We start from the raw sequence: 19,912 nt of genomic DNA, 5'->3' as shown, positions 1-19,912 counted from the left end.
CTGACGGACAAACTAACATATGCAAGGATAAACTTCAAAGTGCATTAGTTTTTACATTTAGATGATTTTAATGTCCCATTTTTCTTTAATTTATTCTTTTATTCTCTTTACTTATGACTTACAATGAACAGAACTCTCTCGGGATTTATTTAAAATAAATACAGATCATAGTAAATGGTGACACCTGACATGTCACAAAATTCTTTGTGAAGATAGCAGTTGTGAACATATATCGTACATATTTTTTTACATTCAAAAGTGAAAGATTGCATCCAAATTGTGCATGTTATGCCTCTAAGTGTTAGACTCGCCACTGAAACAGGAAACAAGTGGATCCGATACAAAATAGACATTAAAAAACAGACATAAAGAGACATCAGTATAAAATGACACTTTAGCAAATTTGCACTCATAAATACATTGATAAACTATCCCACATAAAACTTAAAAAGCATTTTTGTCTTTGTGATGCACAACCCAGATATCATAGCCCAAAGTGTAAAGGAAAAATCACACGCATTGAGAAATATCAAAACCGCCATCACATGATCAATTTTGATCATTCCGGCGTGAGTTATATCTATAGCCTCAGAGCACAGCTGTTTCTACTTTATGTTAGTGGAAGCTTGGTTTGTCTTTGAACATGGGGTGTGAAAGACACCACATTGTGTTTCCAGCTGTTTAGCACGGTGCAACCCCCATATTTCCAGCTGTTTAGCATGGTGCAACCCCCATATTTCCAGCTGTTTAGCACGGTGCAACTCCCATATTTCCAGCTGTTTAGCACGGTGCAACCCCCATATTTCCAGCTGTTTAACACGGTGCAACCCCCATATTTCCAGCTGTTTAGCACGGTGCAACCCCCATATTTCCAGCTGTTTAGCACGGTGCAACCCCCATATTTCCAGCTGTTTAGCACGGTGCAACCCCCATATTTCCAGCTGTTTAGCACGGTGCAACCCCCATATTTCCAGCTGTTTAACACGGTGCATTCCCCATATTTCCAGCTGTTTAACACGGTGCATTCCCCATATTTCCAGCTGTTTAACACGGTGCAACCCCCATATTTCCAGCTGTTTAGCACGGTGCAACCCCCATATTTCCACCTGTTTAGCAGGTGCAACCCCCATATTTCCAGCTGTTTAACACGGTGCATTCCCCATATTTCCAGCTGTTTAACATGGTGCATTCCCCCCATATTTCCAGCTGTTTAACACGGTGCAACCCCCATATTTCCAGCTGTTTAACACGGTGCATTCCCTATATTTCCAGCTGTTTAACACGGTGCATTCCCTATATTTCCAGCTGTTTAACACGGTACATTCCCTATATTTCCAGCTGTTTAGCACGGTGCATTCCCCATATTTCCAGCTGTTTAACACGGTGCATTCCCTATATTTCCAGCTGTTTAACACGGTGCATTCCTATATTTCCAGCTGTTTAACACGGTGCATTCCCTATATTTCCAGCTGTTTAGCACGGTGCATTCCCCATATTTCCAGCTGTTTAACACGGTGCATTCCCCCATATTTCCAGCTGTTTAACATGGTGCATTCCCCATATTTCCAGCTGTTTAACACGGTGCATTCCCCCATATTTCCAGCTGTTTAACATGGTGCATTCCCCATATTTCCAGCTGTTTAACACGGTGCATTCCCCATATTTCCAGCTGTTTAACACGGTGCATTCCCCATATTTCCAGCTGTTTAGCACGGTGCAACCCCCATATTTCCAGCTGTTTAGCACGGTGCAACCCCCATATTTCCAGCTGTTTAACACGGTGCATTCCCCCATATTTCCAGCTGTTTAACACGGTGCATTCCCCCATATTTCCAGCTGTTTAACACGGTGCATTCCCCATATTTCCAGCTGTTTAGCACGGTGCAACCCCCATATTTCCAGCTGTTTAGCACGGTGCAACCCCCATATTTCCAGCTGTTTAGCACGGTGCAACCCCCATATTTCCAGCTGTTTAGCACGGTGCAACCCCCATATTTCCAGCTGTTTAGCACGGTGCAACCCCCCATATTTCCAGCTGTTTAGCACGGTGCAACCCCCATATTTCCAGCTGTTTAGCACGGTGCATTCCCCATATTTCCAGCTGTTTAACACGGTGCATTCCCCATATTTCCAGCTGTTTAACACGGTGCATTCCCTATATTTCCAGCTGTTTAACACGGTGCATTCCCTATGGCCACCTACAAATTCCTGAGTAAATACTAATTTCTTCAGTTACCAAGAATATCAGAAAAAATGGCTCACTGGCCATTTAGCTCTGTTTCTCTTTTATTTATTTATTTATTTATCTATTTATTTGATTGGTGTTTTACGCCGTACTCAAGAATATTTCACTTATACGACGACGGCCAACATTATGGCGGGATAAAACCAGGCTGAGCCCGGGGGAAACCCACGACCATCAGCATGTTGCTGGAAGACCTTCCTACGTATGGCCGGAAAGGAAGGCACCCAAGAGCCTCTCACCTCATTGGTGAGAGGCTCCTGGGTCATTACACTATGCTAGCGTGCTAACCAACTGAGCCACGGAGGCCCCCTGTTTCCGCTTTACCCCTCTTCCTGAATAACTTCGGTTATATTATTTGTTGTTCTGTCTTTTAATATTAATTAAATATTATCCATTATCCTTCATATCCATGTGTGTAACACCACACGACACCTGGTCACAGTAGATGTAACACCACACGACACCTGGTCACAGTAGATGTTACACCGCAGTACGCCTTGCCACAGTAGATGTAACACCATAATACACCTGGTCACAGTAGATGTAACACCACAATACACCTGGTCACAGTAGATGTAACACCAAACTACACCTGGTCACAGTAGATGTAACACCACAATAACCTGGCCACAGCAGATGTAACACCAAACGACACCTGGTCACAGTAGATGTAACACCACACTACACCTGGTCACAGTGGATGTAACACCACACGACACTTGTTCACAGTAGATGTAACACCACACGACACCTGGTCACAGTACATGTAACACCACACTACACCTGGTCACAGTACATGTAACACCACACGACACCTGGTCACAGTAGATGTAACACCACATGACACCTGGTCACAGTAGATGTGACACCACAATACACCTGGTCACAGTAGATGTAACACCACAATACACCTGGTCACAGTAGATGTAACACCACAATACACCTGGTCACAGTAGATGTAACACCACAATACACCTGGTCACAGTAGATGTAACACCATACAACACCTGGTCACAGTAGATGTGACACCACAATACACCTGGTCACAGTAGATGTAACACCACACGACACCTGGTCACAGTAGATGTAACACCACACTACACCTGGTCACAGTAGATGTAACACCACACGACACCTGGTCACAGTAGATGTAACACCACACGACACCTGGTCACAGTAGATGTAACACCACACGACACCTGGTCACAGTAGATGTGACACCACAATACACCTGGTCACAGTAGATGTAACACCACACGACACCTGTTCACAATGGATGTAACACCAAACTACACCTGGTCACAGTGGATGTAACACCACACCACACTTGGTCACAGTAGATGTAACACCAAACTACACCTGGTCACAGTAGATGTAACACCACACTACACCTGGTTACAGTAGATGTATATACTTGAACTTTCACATAAATTATGATGGCTACATGTATGTGTTATGGCACTGTTAGGCAATATTATTTATTTACAAAGAAACTGATTTATTAAGTTTTCTGATTTTTTGTGCACAGTATTTGTGCCTCATTCATAATGTAGCACAAAGCAAGGAGTGCAAATGTACCACAATAACCACATGAAACACTAAGCCATGGCTCATATTGGGTTTAAACAGGGAAATGTCGCTTAAAATACATGGTCTAAGCTGGTGCCCAATGTTATACAGTTCAAAACAACGGTTTGACAGGAAACTTTACTCCATAGGCAAAAAATGGCACAAAACCTGAGATTCTTTACACAAGGTTACAGGAATCAGTTGTCAACATCAAAAGGTGCCACCAAATTAACACATTACATCCCCTGTCTCGTCTTCGCATGGCAAATCTCAATTACCCTCCAGAGGTACTAATCTGAGGGACTACTTATCACAACGAAGTGAGGCTCACATATCTTTTTCTTCTTCCATGACTTTTTGTTTTCTTTCTTATCGGTGTCAGGGATAGGGATAGAGAATCAATTCTGATTGGCCGACAGTGTAGATAGGATTTCCTGGGTAAAAGTCTCACCCAGGAAACTCTCAGGTTTTTAATCAGGAAGTATGTTTATTTCTTGCATAACAAGACAAGTGCCTTACCTAAGGGGGTAGGACTACAGGTACAGTATAAGAGGGCATCACTAAATATATCTTCCTCTCGGAGTTTTTCAGCAACCTGACCAACGCTTCAAAAAAGGGCCCATAGACTGTAATATTTTTATTGAGCTTCAAATGAAATTTCTTTCTTATTATTTTTTCTCTCAGTTAATTTCCTTAAAATACTTAGAATATTTAAAACACACCAATTTTCTTTTGTGTTTTATGGGCGAGCGCAGATAATAATCCCAGACTAAATGAACACAGGTAAATCTTAGGGCTTACCCATTCAATAGTAAGATCTGTTCTATGAGGTTGAAGCACAGGTGGGAACAGGTAACTCTCAGCTACAACCAGGTTCAAGGGACGTAACTCTTTGATCAACTTGTTCGCCTGACTGAAGTTGAGACTGGTATCGATTGGGCAGCAACACACCTGGCCAAAAGAAAAAAAAAATGAATAACAAGACAATCCGTAGAACATATTTCAGAGCCATAATATAGCTGCCTAATTTCAGCACTTATAAATACTAGGCTAATATTTTAAAATATTAAGAAACCAGATATTAACACTGTATCTTATATAAAACATGTTAGCACCAAAATTACTTTGCACGGTCAGTAGAAACAAATAACGGGAATTTCCGTATTTTTTTTCCCTTTTTTAGCGTATCCTGTAATTTCGGCACCTCTTATGATTGTCTAAATGTCTTTGTATGTGTGGAAGGGGGTGGGAGATTTCAGGAGCCCTCCAACCAATGTGGTCTTCGTGAATTCAAGTTCAGCTCATGCTGGATTTCCTCTGCGGCCGTAGATTGGTTGGATTTGCCAATTTCAGGTCTTCAGATAAAGCCATAATTTTATCATTCTACACACAATATGCCTTCAAAATATGCCTGATAAACACCTTGCAAACACGAGGAAAGGTTGAAGAATTAGAGTAAAATAGGTTATCACAAAAATAGCAGCAAGCAAATTGAACTCACCCTCATGGCCAGAGGCTGGAAAGGAGCTAGAGCAGACGAGTATGGAAAATCTGGCTCTGTAAAGAAACGTATCAGTTTATGATGATAGTACTTAGTATTTTACTCACTTACACTTTTGTATAAATTTTATATACCGGATAACTATAGATGTGTAATGTCCAAATTATCAAATGCTAGGTAACTAACTTTTGCTAACATTTGATTTTCCAATCACTTGTCTCCGCCGTGTTCAAGAGGCACAAGTGACAACCCTTTCCTTCAGGAACGTCTATAGTTCACAAACTTTCCTCTCCATCATTCAATAACTTTTTACAGAGACCCACAGAGCAGTAAATGTAATCACGAACACCAGACACACATTTCTGACAGGATTAGAGGTGCACGGCAGATTACAGATTTTGTTACCCTCAGCTACATGAAAGAGTTCTGAGCTCTCTGGCCATAGTGATACCATTATTTTGTCACGAATAAATCCTTAAAGGAAAAGACCTCTAAAAATTGAAGAAGGCATCACTAAATAGACCACTTAAAACTGTGCATAAATGTACTTTCAATTATTTTTAAGATTTTTTTTAGATTTTTGCTAAAAGTGTCAAAGGCGTTCAGCCATCTGAATTCTAAGGTGGGCTTTATGAAATATAATATCAGATGTTAGGAACTCTTAGATCACAGAGAGTTTATCCAACTCTAGTCACGACACTGAATGTTGGACTAACTCTTTTTACCCATGAGTGAAAGATTACTGAAATAATGTTCCCAAAAATTCCTTCCTCCTGGTGAACCTCAGGGAAAAAAGATGATGTGACATCAGAGTTCCTAGATACCATCAGCATATGTCATAAAGCCCGCCACAGTTATCAAATATTTAAATGCTTTTTAACTTAAAAAGTGTTAAAAAATCTTGAGAAAAAAATGAAAGTGTTTTTACACATAGTTTACGGTTGTGTGTATGATGAACCTTATTTCATACTTTAGCTTCCTTTTACTATCAGAAATTTCTGTCAGATCTTCTGTGTCCACCTGTACATGTACAAGCAATTAGAATAGTGTTTTCTAAGATCCAACATTTCCGCTCATCAGATCTTACATTTCCATAAATTTGGTATGCTGTTCACCATTTGTATCTTCTTTATTACACTCACCTGTAAAGTTGATAGTCCTTATATCAGATCTTATATTTCCATAAATTTGGTATGCTGTTCACCATTTGTATCTTCTTTATTTCATTCACCTGTAAAGTTGATAGTCCTTATACCAGATCTTACATTTCCATAAATTTGGTACTCTGTTCACCATTTGTATCTTCTTTATTTCATTCACCTGTAAAGTTGATAGTCCTTATACCAGATCTTACATTTCCATAAATTTGGTACTCTGTTCACCATTTGTATCTTCTTTATTACACTCACCTGTAAAGTTGATAGTCCTTATATCAGATCTTACATTTCCATAAATTTGGTACGCTGTTCACCATTTGTATCTTCTTTATTTCATTCACCTGTAAAGTTGATAGTCCTTATACTAGATCTTACATTTCCATAAATTTGGTACTCTGTTCATCATTTGTATCTTCTTTATTACACTCACCTGTAAAGTTGATAGTCCTTATACCAGATCTTACATTTCCATAAATTTGGTACTCTGTTCATCATTTGTATCTTCTTTATTACACTCACCTGTAAAGTTGATAGTCCTTATACCAGATCTTACATTTCCATAAATTTGGTACTCTGTTCATCATTTGTATCTTCTTTATTACACTCACCTGTAAAGTTTATAGTCCTTTTACCAGATCTTACATTTCCATAAATTTGGTACCCTGTTCACCATTTATATCTTATTTACTTTACACAGTACTATAAAAATTTGATAGTGGTTTTACAAGATCTCAAATTTCTGCAAAATGAACAATGCTTTCGCTAGATCTCACGTCTGACTAAATTTGATGACCCTGTCCATCAGCCTGTACTACATGAAATGGTAAGTTTGATGATGTTTTCACCACACCTTACATAAATTTGTTACTGCACTCACCATTTGTATCAGTCGTAAAATCACGTCTTTTCACCAGACCTCACATTTTTGTCACGTGCATGAAATATGCTGTTTTTTTGATGTTATTTTTTGTTATTATTTTTCTTTTGTTTTTTTTTTGGTTTTTTCTTTCATGGATGTCTTGTTACTGTCATCTCTTGAGAACTCACCTGTAAATCTGATGGTATTCATGCAGGATTTCACACTTGTGTCACCTGATTCTGAACTTACCTGTAAAATATGATGATGTTCCTTCTGGAGGTCATTTTTCTGTCACCTATTAACATTTTACCTGTACATATGCTATGCTTGTTTTCCTGATGGATTTCACCTTTAAGTGAGTGAGTGAGTGAGTGAGTAAGTGCTTGGGGTTTAATGTCACCCTTAACAATTTTTCAGTCATATGACAACGAAGGAATCCTTAAAGTGCCTCCATGTTGCAGGACGGTTTTCCATCACTCTTTTATTTAGTGCTGCTTCACTGAGATGATTTATCAAAAGCAAGTAAGTTGCCCCGCCCAAGCCATTCTACTGATATGGGTCATTCAGTCATTGCACTATCCCCTTAAAGCTGAAAGCCAAGCGAAAAGTTACAACTTCCTTTTTCAAGGACTTAGGTGTGACTTGACCCAGGATTGACCCTTGATCTACCGCCTCCCGAAGCAGACGCTCTACCAAATAGGCTCTACCAACTGAGGACCGGTAATTTCACATTTGTGTCACCTGTTTCTAAACTTACCTGTAAATATAAAGGTGCTTTTGTTCAATATGTCATCATCCTGTCACCTGTTTCTAAACTCACCAGTAAATATGTTTCTATTGGAACTTGTTTTTCAATCACCTGTTTCTAAACTTACCTGTAAATATGATAGTCTTTCTGGTGGAACTCATCATCCTGTCACCTGTTTCTAAACTCACCAGTAAATATGTTTCTATTGGAACTTGTTTTTCAACTACCTGTTTCTAAACTTACCTGTAAATATGATAGTCTTTCTGGTGGAACTCATCATCCTGTCACCTGTTTCTAAACTCACCAGTAAATATGTTTCTGTTGGAACTTGTTTTTCAACCACCTGTTTCTAAACTCACCTGTAAATATGATAGTCTTTCTGGTGGAACTCATCATCCTGTCACCTGTTTCTAAACTCACCAGTAAATATATTTCTATTGGGACTTGTTTTTCAACCACCTGTTTCTAAACTCACCTGTAAATGTGATAGTCTTTCTGGCGGAACTCATCATCCTGTCACCTGTTTCTAAACTCACCAGTAAATATGTTTCTACTGGGACTTGCTTTTCAATCACCTGTTTCTAAACTTACCTGTAAATATGATAGTCTTTCTGGTGGAACTCATCATCCTGTCACCTGTTTCTAAACTCACCTGTAAATATGTTTCTATTGGGACCTGTTTTTCAATCACCTGTTTCTAAACTTACCTGTAAATATGTTCCTATTGGGACTTGTTTTTCAATCACCTGTTTCTAAACTTACCAGTAAATATGTTTCTATTGGGACTTGTTTTTCAATCACCTGTTTCTAAACTCACCAGTAAATATGTTTCTATTGGGACTTGTTTTTCAATCACCTGTTTCTAAACTTACCTGTAAATATGATAGTCTTTCTGGTGGAACTCATCATCCTGTCACCTGTTTCTAAACTCACCAGTAAATATGTTTCTATTGGGACTTGTTTTTCAATCACCTGTTTCTAAACTTACCTGTAAATATGATAGTCTTTCTGCTGGAACTCATCATCCTGTCACCCGTTTCTAAACTCACCTGTAAATATGTTTCTATTGGGACTTGTTTTTCAATCACCTGTTTCTAAACTTACCTGTAAATATGATGGTGTTTCCGCTGGAACTCATCATCCTGTCACCTGCTTCTAAACTCACCTGTAAATATGATGGTGTTTCCGCTGGACTTGCCCCACAGCTCTATGAAGTGCACAGCATCCCCTACTCTGAGTGATGGGTGACCAGCAAATACAATACAGGGCTGTTTGAAGTTCCCTGTAAGACCCTCTGAAAGTAGCCAAAACATAAGACCCACCCAAATGACACAAACAACATTTGTATTTGTGCCTGTGGAAACAGGATTACAAATTTAAAAGAAAAAACATGAGTTATTTAAACTCGAGTTACTCTGGAAGAGGGGTTGAGACAGACCTAAATGGATTTTTTTATCTTTTTTCTCATGTGCCCTGTAACTCTATAAATGAACTTCTACTACGAAATTCTGACAAATTATTTTTCATTTTTGGTTAAAATGATTAAGCTTAAAAGTTCTGTGAAAACCCATCTTACCATGTATGTTTGTGAATGGTCTAAGCCTTCCATTTGACACCAACTGAAATTGGATAAAAACAAAATTTGACAAACAAAGGATCATTAATTTAAAAGTTAATTGGGCACGGTTTGCAAAATGATGAGGTCATACTATCTTGAAGAATGAACATATGCCTGCAGCAGCAAACGTAGGAAGGATTACAGCAATCAGATTTATCAAAATATTCCATTAAAGTGACACTACAAAAGTAGCACAATAAAAGTTTGTTTGGTAGCCTTCTGTCGATAGTGCAATGTCTGCTAAAATATACACAAACATGTAATACAGCCAGAAAACATTTATTCAAAGAGCATGTAGCATGCCACTGAAAATCTTCACACTGCTTTCTACTACACATAATGTACATATTCCTTTATTTACTTATCTGACTGGGGTTTTCTGTTATATTCAAGAATATTTTACTTATACAATGACTGTCGGCATTTATGGCGAGAGGAAACCGAGCAGAGCCCAGGGGAAACCCATGACCATCAACCTGCAGATTGCTGGCAGACCTTTCCGCATGCCACAGATAGGACAATGGACATGTGTAAACCACTGGTACACAGCCTGCACATGTGTCCACAACTGATCCCCATCTACACCTACAACAATCGGGTACACCACATGTGCACAATATACATAACGTTTACATCACAGGTGCACAATATGCATAATGTGTACACCACAGGTGCACAATATACATAACATTTACACCACAGGTGCACAATATACATAACATTTACACCACAGGTGCACAATATACATAACATTTACACCACAGGTGCACAATATACAAAATGTGTACACAATTGGTACATAACATACATAATGTGTACATCAAAGGCACACAATATATATAATGTGTACACCACAGGTGCACAATATACATAATGTGTACGCTACCGGCACACAATACACATAATGTGTACACCACAGGTGCACAATATACATAATGTGTACACCACAGGTGCACAATAAAAAATATGTGTAGATCACAAGTACACAATACACATAATGTTTACATCACAGGCGCACAATATCAATAATGTGTACACAACATGTACACAGTATACATCATGTGTACATCACAGGTACATTATGCTGTGTACACCACAAGTACACATCATACACTAAGTGTGCACCTGTGGTGTTAGCCATGGTATTACTTACATCTGCATGTGGGAATGGTGGTTCAGGCAGGTACACCTTAGACTGTTTACCCTGGGAACACCTGGATCATTGGAGAATGCACGTCACTACATGTATGACAGCTTATTTTTCATGAAAATGACGAAAGTTTTGGACAAATGAACACTTTCTATTTTTTTTAAAAACTGACCCCAGTCACCACTTGTTTATCTCTGGTATGGTCAGTCTAGAAGTACTTCAACAATTAGCCAGTGGTATAGTTTCCCTTATACCCGAAAAGCTACACTGTCGATCGTAATTTCAAAACTGTGGCAGACAGAGGATGAAAATTTAGATTTATGTTGACATTTTGTCTCGATTGTCTGTGCTCACATCACTCAGGCCAGTCACGAACATGTATTCGGACTTAAGATATTTGTGTGGAAACTGTTACGATCTGAGACAGCAGAAAAACCCTTGTGGTCTTCGAGTCAAAATGTATGCTTGGTGTGAGTTAAGCCAGCAGTCTGTCTTTCTATAAACAGTTAAAGTACAGAGTCTAGTCATAAAGACATGAAGAGTCAAAGTAAAGAATTTATTTATTTATTTGATTGGTGTTTTACGTCGTACTCAAGAATAGTTCACTTATACGATGACGGCCAGTATTATATGGTTGGAGGAAACCAGGCAGAACCCCGGGGGAAACCCACAACAATTCGCAGGTTTCTGGCGGACCTTCCCAGGTATGGGTGGAGAGGAAGCCAGCTGGACTTGAACTCATAGCAACCGCATTGGTGGGAGGCCCCTGGGTTAATTGTGCCGTGCTGGTGTGTGAACCTTCTTTAGAGGCAAATAAATATTCATTTTAGTGCTAAAAGTTACATTTTTCTAACACAAATCTGAAACACCTTTCTAAGAATCAGGCAAAATGCGTATGCTATAAATTAGTCATCATGGACAAACTTTTAGTTGGACGACGTCACTCACCATTCAGCAAAGATGTTGGAGTAGGCGAGTGTGTTCTCAGCCACTGGGGACAGGAAGTACATGGGCACCTGCCCTAAACCACAGCTCTCCATGTGCCCGGACACACACTCAAACAGGTCAAAGGTCACCCCCGAGGGGTAGCAGGGTACCAGCACATTACCGCCGTTTTTTATTGTCAGTGCTGGAAAAAGTAAACAGAGCACCAGCATGTTAAATACAGTGTGAACAGTTTTCAGACAGAAAATCACTCCACCAAAGTTGATCTTTACCTACTGTAAATCTTCAACTTTTTCAACCACTAAAGCACTTTGTTCAGTGGAATTTATGCATATAATAATAAAATAAATGACACTAAAAATGATTTGTTTATGATTTAAAGATGCAAGCTTCATAAAACTGTGCAAATAGTTTATCTACATCCCATAGTTCCCTCAGAGTGTTGGTTGCAGAGGCAGTTGAAAAAGTTGAAGAAGTAGGGTACATTTATTTATTTATTTATTTATTTATTTAATTATTTATTTATTTATTTATTTACTTAAATGCTCTAAGTGGTGGTTAATCCATCAAGAACGTTTCATTTATGTGAAGACGGTCAAGTTTACAGACGGAGGAATCCCGGAGTGCCTGGATTCAACCACCGCCCAGTGTCAGGCACCTGCAAGTAACAAATCTCCTGGGTTAAAATCATCAACACATACAGGCATGGGCCTTGTGTTGCACAATGCTGAAGCTGTTCAATCCAGAAAAATACTAACATGCATCCACCAAAGCATTATTTGACAGTATAGATAAAATGAGTGCTAAAGTTGTCGGTTACACAATAGTCAGCACCTATGGAAAGTACCTCAAAACGAAAATGGGGAAAAGATATAGGGGAGATAACTTTGTCACTAATGCATACTAATGGACGATGGCTTTTGTCATATCGACAATATTGTTGGCAGACTAACACACAGGAAACTACTCTGACATTTGGCAAAAGTTTTGTTCCTAAAGGATGGCCCTCAACTAATGTCTGGGAGCACTGTGACAAAAATCTGATGCTGCGGCCGGGACTAACATTTGAGATAAACATTACCCATCAAGTACATCTCCACAGTCTGAGGTTTCTAGACACTAGGTCCGTCTTTTTATTGCAATCACAACACTGCTTAGTTATTTATACGTGGGCCCGGGATTTCTCGCAGTCAGTGATGCTTAAAGAGATCTGTCCTATTGACAGCCTCAACATATTTGTCAAGGGCAGGTAACTACATCAGGTTTTTAAATGCAGCGCGCTCTGATGCTGGTTTGAGGCCAATGTGGCCTAACAAACTTTTGCCAAAGCCAGCGTCACAGCGATCTTGGACTAACGGGAAAAGCACTATAGTACATGTATTTGCCTGCAAAACAGAGTTTAAGTAAATATTCACTGCTAGCTGGGGCCTTGGTGGCCGTGGGGGTTAGCGTGCCAGCACAGCGCAATGACCCAGGAACCTTTCACCGATGCTGTTGCTGTAAGTTCAAGTCCAGCTCATGCTGGCTTCCTGCCAGGCATACGTGGGAAAGTCTGCCAGCAACCTGCGGATGCTAGTGGGTTCCCCTTGGACTCTGCCCGCTTTCCTCTCCCCATAATGCTGGCCATTATTGTATAAGTGAAATATTCTTGGATACAGCATAAAACATCAAGAAAATAAATAAATAAATCAATCAATGCTAGCTTTGAGCTCGTGAGATCACTGGTAAGGTCCAATCAGCAAATGGTGAAGCTACCACTTTTGCTGAATGAGTCTGCAATACACCAAAAAGAACAAAAAAAAAAAACGTAAAAAAATTAAACAGAACTGTTTCCTGACAAAGTTTTTAATGGTTTATCAGATCATGCTAACCTGAACTTTGACCTCACTTTGCATTACAAAACTGCTCGTTGCTTGACAGACATAAATGAAAAGAAAAAGACTTCCACAATCACATAGTTTATGTATAGCTTTTGAGCGTTACTTGGAAAGACACTGACCCACATTAAGACAGAACTCTCCTATCATGGAGTCCGGATTGGTCAGTGGTGTCTGGGTCAGGCAGCTCAGGATAAGGACATCGCTGTTCCGCAGCGGGGCTTGTTCCATTGGCTGAAAAAACAAGCAATATACCAGCTATGACTGGTCCAAATTTTGTTGTAAGGTCATAGAAAAGATTTATATGAAAAAGTCATGGAAATCTGTGCGGTATGTTTTTATTACTTATTTATTTCATTTATTTATTTAATTGATTGGTGTTTTACACTGTACTCAAGAATATTTCACTTATGCGATGGCAGCCAGCATTATAGTGGAAGGAAACCAGGAAGAGCCCGGGGGGAAGCCTGGCGTGTTTGTCTGCGAAGTTGACAACAGGAACGAGGCTAGCTCCATTATTGATGTGCAGTTTCAGGGATTTAAAGTACCAACTAACAGAGAACACTTTTTACTCTTCATAATAAAACATTCAGTGCCCGCTGGGGAATGAAATACCAGGAATTGTCAGCTCACGACCATTCACAGGCTGCTGGCAGACCTTTCCACCTATGTCCGGAGAGGAAGTCAGCATGAGTTGGACTTCAACTCACAGTGACAGCATTGGTGAGAAGCCCTTGGGCCATTGTGCCGTGTAGACACTCTAACCACCTCAGCAAGGGAGGCCTAACAGTTTGGATGTAGAGGGGAAGATATACACTGTAAACAGTACTTTACAAGGAGTTGCATGCACAAAATCATGTTTACAAACAGTATAACTTTCTCTCTAGATACATATATGATGGCCTGAAGGTTAAAGGTTTGAGGAAACTGAGTAAACCCCAGGGAAAACAAATTTCAAAATTGGAACTGAAAATGATGATTTCTACGAGATTTCAAGTTTGTGAATGAAAGAAAAACTTAACTTTTCAATGGTAAACCATCATGTTTTTTGTTTAATAGTTTGGATATGGCCCTGCCACCCCTCACACCCAAGTACCTGAAAAACTCCTTGACTAAAAGCTAAAAAGAAACCAGAGATGGCTGACGTTCAGAAGGAGCCATTATACCACTTGGCCACTGATAGCTGGAATGGTGACTATATAACTTTGAAAGAATGCACACAGTTGTAGGCTGGAGAGAGATTTCAACATCTTAGACAATACGCTGCACATTACGTCTTCGTTTTTAATTCTAACACAGCTCCATTTTCATCTCAAATCAATTTATACATCAATTAATATTAATATATCAATATTTGCCTTGAAATACAAAAAAACCACAAAAAATCAAAAACAAAAGCACTCTTACAGATATATGTACATTGTACATACAAGGGCAGAACTTACCTTAGGGTGTGTTGTAAGCGTTGATGACCCAGACACATAACATATCTATAGGAAAATACCAAAAAATGAATGAATCAAAACAAACAATGAATCATAAATCTTTAAATTTGGTTTCAAACTAATGTATATATGCTTGTGGGTTTAAGTCGTACTTAATTTTTCAATCGTAAGATGATGAGTCATAAGGTATGTCTAATCAGTCACCACTGAAGAACCATACCTAAGACACCAGACATGACACCCCACCCATGCACATTACACTGGCTGTTTGCCCACCAGTCCTGTTTCTTTGTTCTAATATCTCAGTGCCGAGCACCAACGGTTACCATTTTTAAAGTCTTTGGCATGACCAGACCTGGGTTTGATCCACTGTCCCCTGACTTCAAGGTGAATGCTTCAACCATTACATCACTAAAGTTATGTTAGTTTTATGTGTTGCTGGGCTAGTGTTGTTTTAATGGCTATCAACATGAGACTTTCTTCTCGTTTTCTTGTAATTTTAAGCCAAAAGACTTTAGGCTACACCAATTCTATTTTGTGTTTTATGGGTGAGCCACGTTTTCATTCTGTTGGATCTTCATAATTTTTCTTAATGATTGACCTCTTATTCATGGCTTTCTGATCTCATAACTAAGTCTTTAACACTAACAACTGCTGGGACAGTCCACATTTCCCACAAATTTGATGATTTTTCTGTTTACTTTTCATTATTATACCCGCCTCAAACATTGATAAAAAGATTCATTCGGCCTGTAAAACAAAAAATTAAATTGGCATGGTTTTATCTGGGAACACTGTAGAGTGCTATTTTAGCCAGAGGTATTTCAGATTCATTCGGCCTGTAAAACAAAAAATTAAATTGGCATGGCTTTATTTGGTGCCATTTCAGCCAGAACTATTTCAGATTCATTCGGCCTGTGAAATGAAAAATTAAATTGGCATGACTTTATTTGGTGCCATTTCAGCCAGAAGTATTTCAGATTCATTCAGCCTGTGAAATGAAAAATTAAATTGGCATGGCTTTATTTGGTGCCATTTCAGCCAGAACTATTTCAGATTCATTCGGCCTGGGAAATGAAAAATTAAATTGGCATGGCTTTATTTGGTGCCATTTCAGCCAGAACTATTTCAGATTCATTCGGCCTGTGAAATGAAAAATTAAATTGGCATGGCTTTATTTGGTGCCATTTCAGCCAAAAATGTTTCAGTCGATAAAACCTACACCACATTTCACACACCTACTTCATATCTCTTCAAAAAAAAAAAAAGGTTACAGAACAAAGAACACTTCAAAAACGAGGTAATGTAGCCAAAATCCCCAGTTATAAAAGCTAGTCAAATCCCCGAACTGCCAGATTCAAACACTAAACGTCATTTTGATCACAGACCTCAATAGGTCTGACAGAACTACCCATTATACTACTTGACCAGCGGGAATTTTTCCAAACCTGACCTTTTCATACTCAGACTGGATGATCCAGTTAGAGCTGCCCAGACAAAACCCGGAACTAGAGGCCAACACGTCCAGCGAGCCAAAGATGCTCTGAAACAACGGATGAAGACAGATTACTATTATCTGCAGGACATTCTGGTGAAAAGTTTCAACAGACCAGTTCTCCCTGAAACAGTCAACATCACTAAAAACTAACGCAGCTAATAAACAAGATTTTACGGTATTTTCTAGGCTGAATACACATCTCGCATAGTTGGGTCTGTTGGCCCAAAGGCACTGATTTTACAGTACCTTCTAAGCTGGATACACATCTCGCGCAGCTGGGTCTGTCGACCTAACGGCACTGATTTTACAGTACTTTCTAAGCTGAATACACATCTCACACAGCCGGGTCTGTCGGCCTAACGGCACTGATTTTACAGTATTTTCTAAGCTGAATACACATCTCGCATAGTTGGGTCTGTCGGCCCAACGGCACTGATTGTACAGTACTTTCTAGGCTGAATACACATCTCACCAAGCCGGGTCTGTCGGCCTAACCGCAAGGATTTTACAGTACTTTCTAAGCTGAATACACATCTCGCATAGTTGGGTCTGTCGGCCTAACGGTACTGATTTTACGGTATTTTCTAGGCTGAATAGACATCTCGCACAGCCGGGTCTGTTGACCTAACGGCACTGATTTTACAGTACTTTCTAAGCTGAACACACATCTCACACAGCCGGGTCTGTCGGCCTAAAGGCACTGTAAGCTGCTGCCACAAAATCACACCTTTCAGCAGCAATAGTTAGCGAGAGCCCCCAACCCTGTCTTGTCTCAATCTGCGTGAAATTTGCACGATTCCTGAAATGCTGACTCGGCTTATTGTCAGCTATACTATCCTGATATTCAATCTGTACTTCATACTGGTTCCCCATCACTTCTCTCAAAAGGCCTCCGTGGCCAAGTGGTTAGCGTGCTAGAGCACCACAATGACTCAAAAGCCTCTCACCAATGTGATCAATGTGAGTTCAAGTCCAGCTCATGCTGGCTTCCTCTCTGGTTCCTCTCAAGATCTTGCCGCCATCCCAATGGAGGCCTCTGTCGTACAAGTGAAATATTCTTGAGTATGGCATATAACACCAATCAAATAAATCAAATCACTTCTTTCAAGCTGACAAATCCTGATAACCTATCCAAATCATTATCTGTACACTGTAAAACAAGTTGTATGAAAGTTGTATAAAGCCTTATTTTCCCAACAATAACCCAACCTTTTTCTCATTGAATCCCACAAGCTGGACTTTGGACAATGAAGCATTGACATCGTGCATGGAGTAGCATTTCCTCCACAAAGTTGGTCTGACGGCATCTCTGAGAGGAGGGGGGAAGATGTCTGCAACAACAACAACAATGTCAGGGTTTGGTCTAGAAAAGCTTCAATGATGCGTCAATAGACTTGGTTTTTACTTCTTAATAATACAGAGTATGTGATGAGGTCCAACTTATTAAAATACAAAAAAAATTCTCAGCTATCATCTCGGAGCGTAGACATGTCTTAAAACAACAGTTTTTCCTGCATCAGGGCTGGAGTTAAGTAGATACCATGGTGATGTCAACAGTGATAGCTGTCAAAACAACTTTAACGAGGAGAGAACCCGAAGCAAGGGAGCTAACCTGCTCTCACATTCCAAGTATGTTCATTGATGTTCACCAACGTCATTTCAGAATGTTCCCGGCCATTGACAGAAAACATGTCTAAACTGGAGGGGTTATTAAGAAACATAAAATATGCCTCAAAAATAAAAAAAAACATTAGTGCTTTTTCATTTATCCATTAATAATCACCTGCATGTAGCATACATTTCACTGACCACACATTTCATGGACCATACATTTCACTGACCACACATTTCATGGACCATACATTTCATGACCATACATTTCACTGACCATACATTTCATGGACCATACATTTCATTGACCATTTACATTTCATTGACCATACATTTCATTGACCATACACTTCACTGACCACACATTTCATGAACCGTACATTTCATTGACCATTTACATTTCATTGACCATACATTTCATGACCATACATTTCACTGACCATACATTTCATGGACCATACATTTCATTGACCATTTACATTTCATTCACCATACATTTCATTGACCATACATGTCAATGACCATTTACATTTCATTGACCATTTACATTTCATTCACCTTACATTTCATTGACCAAACATTTCACTGACCATTTACATTTCACTGACCATACATTTCACTGACCATACATTTCACTGACCATACATTTCACTGACCATTTACATTTGATTGCATGGGCTTTATTCATGTATTCCTTTGGTTGTTTTTGAATGCCATACTGAAGATTTTTTACTTTCACAATGGCAGTCAGTTTTATAAGTGGAGGAAACAAGAGACCTGGGTTAAACCACTGACCTTTGGCAAGTAACTGACAAACTTTCCTATGCGTGACACAGATATGCACACAGCATACTGGTGAAAGTCAAGAAGTCTTCAGCCAATATTAGACTGTGAAAACACCACATTAGGAGCGTTGATCGTCCAATGAATAATTAGAGTGAAAGAATGTAAAAAATTCCCTGCCCAAGGCTGGGATTGAACTCATGACTCCTGTGATTTATTTATTTATTTATTTATTTGGTGTTTTATGCCGTTCTCAAGAATATTTCACTTATACGACGGTGGCCAACATCATGGTGGGCGGAAACACACGACTATCCGCAGGTTGCTGGCAGACCTTCCCATGTACTCATGTGACTTAAATAACTTGTTGTTATCACTTTAGATAAATTCTTACTTTAAAACATCTTCTTGTTTCCACTTTGTTGCCACCATTGTCTGTGAACTTCTTTCCATATAAGAAACAAGCTCTTCCATGTACTGTCTAACATGAAAACAAAGAACAACAATGAATGCGACAATGGAAAAAAAAACACAATAAATTAACAAGTCAAGAAAAAAACATAAATTAGCCAAAATGCTTTGCACCGATAATTCTGATGTCATTCTTTCAGCAAACTGTAACTTTATCATTACCTTTAACAATGGTTTCATATTTGTTTACTTATTTGATTGGTATTTAGACGACTGTACTCGAAGAATATTTCACTTATACGACAGCGCCTGGCATTACGGTCGGAGGAAACCGGGTAGAGCCTGGGGAAAACCCTTGGCCATTCGCAGGTTGCTGACAGGACCTTCCACTTACTGATTACCTTTCTGATGATTTAGTGTATCTTGTTAACATTTCTGATTGGCTATCCAGCATGATACACATGTTCAGATCAAATTATGCTAGAGTCAAAACAC

General features: G+C 39.3%; 1 protein-coding gene across 1 annotated transcript in view; it reads right to left on the bottom strand.

Annotated features, from left to right (window-relative positions):
* The window catches only part of LOC135464667 (integrator complex subunit 9-like), a 42,483-nt gene extending 23,003 nt beyond the window's left edge, over positions 1-19,480 (bottom strand). The window contains 11 exon segments of the mRNA XM_064742157.1: positions 4,616-4,765; positions 5,316-5,371; positions 9,245-9,373; positions 9,656-9,698; positions 10,851-10,911; positions 11,796-11,976; positions 13,792-13,903; positions 15,115-15,159; positions 16,568-16,657; positions 17,822-17,943; positions 19,384-19,480. Coding sequence (XP_064598227.1) covers positions 4,616-4,765; positions 5,316-5,371; positions 9,245-9,373; positions 9,656-9,698; positions 10,851-10,911; positions 11,796-11,976; positions 13,792-13,903; positions 15,115-15,159; positions 16,568-16,657; positions 17,822-17,943; positions 19,384-19,480 — 1,086 coding nt within the window.
* Between the last annotated feature and the right edge of the window lie 432 nt (positions 19,481-19,912).

The sequence above is a fragment of the Liolophura sinensis genome, chromosome 4, assembly GCF_032854445.1.
Source record: "Liolophura sinensis isolate JHLJ2023 chromosome 4, CUHK_Ljap_v2, whole genome shotgun sequence".
Lineage (NCBI taxonomy): Eukaryota > Metazoa > Mollusca > Polyplacophora > Chitonida > Chitonidae > Liolophura > Liolophura sinensis.
This window is presented reverse-complemented; position numbering and strand designations above follow the sequence as displayed.